The sequence below is a fragment of the Ranitomeya imitator genome, chromosome 9 (assembly GCF_032444005.1).
Source record: "Ranitomeya imitator isolate aRanImi1 chromosome 9, aRanImi1.pri, whole genome shotgun sequence".
Taxonomy (NCBI): Eukaryota; Metazoa; Chordata; class Amphibia; order Anura; family Dendrobatidae; genus Ranitomeya; species Ranitomeya imitator.
Genome location: NC_091290.1, coordinates 153646489 through 153653563, shown reverse-complemented (window position 1 = coordinate 153653563; position 7075 = coordinate 153646489). Strand labels below are relative to the sequence as shown.

The following is a 7075-nucleotide window of genomic DNA, read 5'->3' as shown; positions in this document are numbered from 1 at the left end:
GAACAGATCCCCGCGGTCCCCACTGCTCCTAGTACAGATCCCCGCGGTCCCCACTGCTCCCAGTACAGATCCCTGCGACCCCCACTGCTCCCAGTACAGATCCCCGCGGCCCCCACTGCTCCCAGTACAGATCCCCGTGGCCCCCTCTGCTCCCAGTACAGATCCCCGCGGTCCCCCCTGCTCCCAGTACAGATCCCCGAGGTCCCCACTGCTCCCAGTACAGATCCCCGCGGTCCCCACTGCTCCTAGTACAGATCCCCGCAGTCCCCACTGCTCCCAGTACAGATCCCCGCGGCCCCCACTGCTCCCAGTACAGATCCCCGCGGCCCCCACTGCTCCCAGTACAGATCCCCACGGCCCCCTCTGCTCCCAGTACAGATCCCCGCGACCCCCACTGCTCCCAGTACAGATCCCCGCGGCCCCCACTGCTCCCAGTACAGATCCCCGTGGCCCCCTCTGCTCCCAGTACAGATCCCCGCGGTCCCCCCTGCTCCCAGTACAGATCCCCGAGGTCCCCACTGCTCCCAGTACAGATCCCCGCGGTCCCCACTGCTCCCAGTACAGATCCCCGCGGCCCCCACTGCTCCCAGTACAGATCCCCGCGGCCCCCACTGCTCCCAGTACAGATCCCCGCGGCCCCCACTGCTCCCAGTACAGATCCCCGCGGCCCCCACTGCTCCCAGTACAGATCCCCGCGGCCCCCACTGCTCCCAGTACAGATCCCCGTGGCCCCCTCTGCTCCCAGTACAGATCCCCGCGGTCCCCCCTGCTCCCAGTACAGATCCCCGAGGTCCCCACTGCTCCCAGTACAGATCCCCGCGGTCCCCACTGCTCCTAGTACAGATCCCCGCAGTCCCCACTGCTCCCAGTACAGATCCCCGCGGCCCCCACTGCTCCCAGTACAGATCCCCGCGGCTCCCACTGCTCCCAGTACAGATCCCCGCGGCCCCCACTGCTCCCAGTACAGATCCCCGTGGCCCCCTCTGCTCCCAGTACAGATCCCCGCGGTCCCCCCTGCTCCCAGTACAGATCCCCGAGGTCCCCACTGCTCCCAGTACAGATCCCCGTGGCCCCCTCTGCTCCCAGTACAGATCCCCGCGGTCCCCCCTGCTCCCAGTACAGATCCCCGAGGTCCCCACTGCTCCCAGTACAGATCCCCGCGGTCCCCACTGCTCCTAGTACAGATCCCCGCAGTCCCCACTGCTCCCAGTACAGATCCCCGCGGCCCCCACTGCTCCCAGTACAGATCCCCGCGGCCCCCACTGCTCCCAGTACAGATCCCCGCGGCCCCCACTGCTCCCAGTACAGATCCCCGTGGCCCCCTCTGCTCCCAGTACAGATCCCCGCGGTCCCCCCTGCTCCCAGTACAGATCCCCGAGGTCCCCACTGCTCCCAGTACAGATCCCCGAGGTCCCCACTGCTCCTAGTACAGATCCCCGCAGTCCCCACTGCTCCCAGTACAGATCCCCGCGGCCCCCACTGCTCCCAGTACAGATCCCCGCGGCCCCCACTGCTCCCAGTACAGATCCCCGTGGCCCCCTCTGCTCCCAGTACAGATCCCCGCGGTCCCCCCTGCTCCCAGTACAGATCCCCGAGGTCCCCACTGCTCCCAGTACAGATCCCCGCGGTCCCCACTGCTCCTAGTACAGATCCCCGCGGCCCCCACTGCTCCCAGTACAGATCCCCGCGGCCCCCACTGCTCCCAGTACAGATCCCCGCGGCCCCCACTGCTCCCAGTACAGATCCCCGCGGCCCCCACTGCTCCCAGTACAGATCCCCACGGCCCCCACTGCTCCCAGTACAGATCCCCACGGCCCCCTCTGCTCCCAGTACAGATCCTTGTGGTCTCCTCACTGATCTCTGGGGTGGCGTGTCTCTGCTTTGTGGGGGGGACATGTTGGGGTCTCCTCTGCTCTGTGGGGGGGGTTATATTGGGGTCTCCTCTGATCTGTGGGGGGACACGTTGGGGGTCTCTGCTCTGTGGGGGGTTATATTGGGGTCTCCTCTCTGCTCAGGGGGGACATGCTGGGGGTCACCTCTCTGCTCTGAGGGGGATATATTGGGGTCTCCTCTGGTGTGTGGTGGGACATGTTGGGGTCTCCTCTGGGGGGGGGGGTATATTGGTGTCTCCTCTGTGGGGGGATACATTGGGGTCTCCTCTGTGGGGGGGTACATTGGGGTCTCTGTGGGGGATACATTGGGGTCTCCTCTGTGGGGGATACATTGGGGTCTCCTCTGTGGGGGGATACATTGGGGTCTCCTCTGTGGGGGGTACATTGGGGTCTCCTCTGTGGGGGGGTACATTGGGGTCTCCTCTGTGGGGGGGTACATTGGGGTCTCCTCTGTGGGAGGGTACATTGGGGTCTCCTCTGTGGGGGGTACATTGGGGTCTCCTCTGTGGGGGGATACATTGGGGTCTCCTCTGTGGGGGGGTACATTGGGGTCTCCTCTGTGGGGGGGTACATTGGGGTCTCCTCTGTGGGGGATACATTGGGGTGTCCTCTGTGGGGGGATACATTGGGGTCTCCTCTGTGGGGGGATACATTGGGGTCTCCTCTGTGGGGGGATACATTGGGGTCTCCTCTGTGGGGGGTACATTGGGGTCTCCTCTGTGGGGGGATACATTGGGGTCTCCTCTGTGGGGGGATACATTGGGGTCTCCTCTGTGGGGGGATACATTGGGGTCTCCTCTGTGGGGGGTACATTGGGGTCTCCTCTGTGGGGGGGTACATTGGGGTCTCCTCTGTGGGGGGTACATTGGGGTCTCCTCTGTGGGGGGACACATTGGGGTCTCCTCTGTGGGGGGGTACATTGGGGTCTCCTCTGTGGGGGGATACATTGGGGTCTCCTCTGTGGGGGGATACATTGGTGTCTCCTCTGCGGGGGGTACATTGGGGTCTCCTCTGCGGGGGGTACATTGGGGTCTCCTCTGCGGGGGGTACATTGGGGTCTCCTCTGCGGGGGGTACATTGGGGTCTCCTCTGCGGGGGATACATTGGGGTCTCCTCTGTGGGGGGATACATTGGGGTCTCCTCTGTGGGGGGATACATTGGGGTCTCCTCTGTGGGAGATACATTGGGGTCTCCTCTGTGGGGGGTACATTGGGGTCTCCTCTGTGGGGGGTACATTGGGGTCTCCTCTGTGGGAGATACATTGGGGTCTCCTCTGTGGGGGATACATTGGGGTCTCCTCTGTGGGGGGATACATTGGGGTCTCCTCTGTGGGGGGTACATTGGGGTCTCCTCTGTGGGGGGTACATTGGGGTCTCCTCTGTGGGGGGATACATTGGGGTCTCCTCTGTGGGAGATACATTGGGGTGTCCTCTGTGGGGGATACATTGGGGTCTCCTCTGTGGGGGGATACATTGGGGTCTCCTCTGTGGGGGGTACATTGGGGTCTCCTCTGTGGGGGGTACATTGGGGTCTCCTCTGTGGGGGGATACATTGGGGTCTCCTCTGTGGGGGGGTACATTGGGGTCTCCTCTGTGGGGGGGTACATTGGGGTCTCCTCTGTGGGGGGTACATTGGGGTCTCCTCTGTGGGGGGATACATTGGGGTCTCCTCTGTGGGGGATACATTGGGGTCTCCTCTGTGGGGGGGTACATTGGGGTCTCCTCTGTGGGGGGTACATTGGGGTCTCCTCTGTGGGGGGTACATTGGGGTCTCCTCTGTGGGGGGATACATTGGGGTCTCCTCTGTGGGGGGATACATTGGGGTCTCCTCTGTGGGGGGTACATTGGGGTCTCCTCTGTGGGGGGTACATTGGGGTCTCCTCTGTGGGGGGTACATTGGGGTCTCCTCTGTGGGGGGATACATTGGGGTCTCCTCTGTGGGGGGATACATTGGGGTCTCCTCTGTGGGGGGTACATTGGGGTCTCCTCTGTGGGGGGATACATTGGGGTCTCCTCTGTGGGGGGTACATTGGGGTCTCCTCTGTGGGGGGATACATTGGGGTCTCTCTGGGGCTGCTCTCAGGTCCCGACGCTCTGGCGCACTGATCCCGCCGCAGCACATTCCTCCGTGACGTCGCACCGCCGTCTCCCTCCGCACATTCCTGTCCGGGAGCCGCAGACACAGAAGAGCAGCGGCGGCAGCAGGAAAAGAGTCCGCCCGCCCCCTGCCCTCTCCTCCCTGCTGCCCTCTCCTCCCTGCTGCCCTCTCCTCCCTGCTGCCCTCTCCTCCCTGCTGCCCTCTCCTCCGCCCGGCGGGGTCCCAGCCGCCCCCGGAGCCCCGCACCTCGCAGCCCGGGCTGGGATGAAGCTTCCCCCCTCGCCAGCATGGAGCAGTATCCGGAGGAGGAGGACGTGGGCCGGCTGATGGACGAGCTGTGCCTGGAGGAGGGCCGGCCCCGGAGGCTGAACGGCGCGGGCCTCCAGCTCTACCACTGCCCGGCCGAGCCGTACCGGAGCCGCCAGGAGGCGGAGGTGGCGCTGCCCTGCTACCCGGGCCGGCCGGGCATGTACCCCGGGAGCAGCGGCGGCAGCAGTCCCCGCTCCAGCACCGCCTGCCCGGAGCTCGGCCGCCTGTCCAGCCCCCGCTGCAGCCTGGCCCAGTACGAGGCGCCCAGCCCGCGCTCCAGCTACGCCAGCACCGCCAGCGACACCAGCAAGCACTCGAGCCCGCGGGCCAGCCTGCACGACGGCGGCTCCAAGCCGAGCAGCGCCCGCACCAGCGGCATCAGCCTGGGCTACGACCAGCGGCACGGCAGCCCGCGCTCCAGCTACTGCCCCGGGGAGGCGGCGGCGGACGGCGGCGGGGGAGGAGGAGGAGGAGGCCGCAGCCTGCAGGACGGCCGCGCCAACACCCTGGCCAGCCCGCGCTCCAGCATCTCCAGCCACAGCTCCCGGAGCTCCCGCGGCTCCATGGGGCCCTCGCCCCGCTCCTCCATGCTGGCGCCGGGGCTGCAGGAGGAGGCGCTGCCGGGGGAGGGCGCGGAGCTCGGCGGCTACAAGCTGCTGGCGCACTCTCCCCCCCGACACGAGCAGCTCACGGCCGAGCCCGCCACCGCCTCGTACGGCTACAGCTCGGCCCGCGGCTCCGCCACCCTGCACCGCTTCAAGCTGCCCTACCAGGTGACCCCCGGGAAGGAGAGCGGCCCGAGCCCGGCGGAGAGGAGGCTGGAGGCCCTGACCCTGGAGCTGGAGCGGGAGCTGGAGATGCACATGAAGAAGGAGTACTTCGGTAAGAGCCGGGGCGGGGGGGACCGGAGGACTGGGGGGGACCGGAGGACTGGGGTAACCTGGGGGGGACCGGAGGACTGGGGTAACCGGGGGAGGCTGGAGGGACCGGAGGACTGGGGTAACCGGGGGGGGCCGGAAGACTGGGGTAACCGGGGGAGGCTGGAGGCCCTGACCCTGGAGATAAACATGAAGAAGGAGTACTTCGGTAAGAGCCGGGGCGGGGGGGGACCGGAGGACTGAGGGGGACCGGAGGATGGGGGGGACGGAGGGCAGGGGGGACCGGGGGACGGAGGGCAGGGGGGACCGGAGGACCGGGGGACGGAGGACTGGGGGGACCGGGGTAACCGGGGGACGGAGGGCAGGGGGACCGGAGGACTGGGGTAACCGGGGGAGGACTGGGGGGGACCGGAGGACTGAGGGGGACCGAAGGATGGGGGGGACGGAGGGCAGGGGGGACCGGAGGACTGAGGGGACGGGGGTAACCGGAGGAGGCTGGAGGCTCTGACCCTGGAGATGCACATGAAGGAGTACTTCGGTAAGAGCCCGGGGACCGGAGGATGGGGGGGACCGGAGGACTGGGGTAACCGGGGGGGACCGGAGGACTGGGGTAACCGGGGGGGACCGGAGGACTGAGGGGACCGGAGGACTGGGGTAACCAGGGGACGGGGGTAACCGGAGGAGGCTGGAGGCCCTGACCCTGGAGCGGGAGCTGGAGATGCACATGAAGAAGGAGTACTTCGGTAAGAGCCGGGGCGGGGGGGACCGGAGGACTGAGGGGATCGGGGGACGGAAGGGGGGGGGACACCGGGGTAACCGGGGGACGGAGGGCAGGGGGACCGGAGAACTGGGGTAACCGGGGGGAGCCGGAGGACTGGGGTAACCGGGGGGGACCGGAGGACTGGGGTAACCGGGGGACGGAGGGCAGGGGGGACCAGAGAACTGGGGCAACCGGAGGAGGCTGGAGGCCCTGACCCTGGAGATACACATGAAAGAGTACTTCGGTAAAACCCAAGGACGGGGGGACGGAGGACTGAGGGGACAGGGATGTCCGGGGGACGGGGGTGTCTGTGGGACCGGAGGACTGGGGTAACCGGGGGACCAGAGGACTGAGGGGACGGGGGTGTCTGTGGAACCAGGGTGTCCGGAGGGCAGGGGGGACCGGGGTGTCCAGAGGACTGGGGAAATGGTGGTGTCTGGGGGACCGGAGGACTGAGGGGATGGGGGTTTCAGGGGATGGGGTTTCAGGGGACGGGGGTGTCAGGGGACAGGGGGTGTCCGGAGGACTGAGTGGATGGGGGTTTCAGGGGACGGGGTTGTCAGGGGACGGGGGGTGTCCGGAGGACTGAGGGGACGGGGGGGTGCAGGGAGAGGACGGAGGGTCCCGTCGCCGGCCTGTGTAACCCTTTGTGCACCGGGCTTCATCTCCGGCCGTGTCGTCTCTCGCTCGTCATTGGTGACGACTGCGCTCTGATCTGACACATGACGTTGCCCGGCGGTGGCCACTTGCGCAGATCTGATTGGTCGGCCTTGTTTCCCTCGTTGCAGCGTCTCGCGGTGTTGCGCTCTGGAGCTGACGCTCTCCGTCCCTTGTGTCCTACTTGCGGCGCCGTTAGAGATGGAGCAGAGCTGATGCGACGCCGGCTGCAGTGACCGGACGTGATGTGCATGTGACTGACTTTTTGTTCTTTTGTTGGGGGCTTCTGTGGACCCCTCCAACACTCATCATCTTGTAACAGCAGATTTTTGGGGTCTCTTTAGTGATTATCTGGGGTTCTGCCTCATTGACCCCGCTGACCTGTCAAAATCCAAACACAGGCCGCAGTCATGCATGAGGTGAGAAATGTCCATCATTATGGAGCATCTTGAGGGGTGCATGGGATCGATGTGCTGAAGACC

At 66.4% G+C, this 7075-nt stretch overlaps 1 protein-coding gene across 2 annotated transcripts in view; it reads left to right on the top strand.

Moving 5' to 3' along the window:
• Positions 1 to 4050: 4050 nt before the first annotated feature.
• LOC138649265 (Wilms tumor protein 1-interacting protein homolog) overlaps positions 4051 to 7075 on the top strand; it is a 49288-nt gene continuing 46263 nt past the window's right edge. The window contains exon 1 of one of the 2 annotated variants that reach the window (XM_069739504.1): positions 4051 to 5180. In XM_069739504.1, coding sequence (XP_069595605.1) covers positions 4277 to 5180 — 904 coding nt within the window. In that variant the 5' untranslated portion in view covers positions 4051 to 4276. Of the gene's footprint in view, positions 5181 to 5874; positions 5920 to 7075 lie in introns of those variants that run through there. The other variant, XM_069739505.1, reaches the window with a different exon arrangement.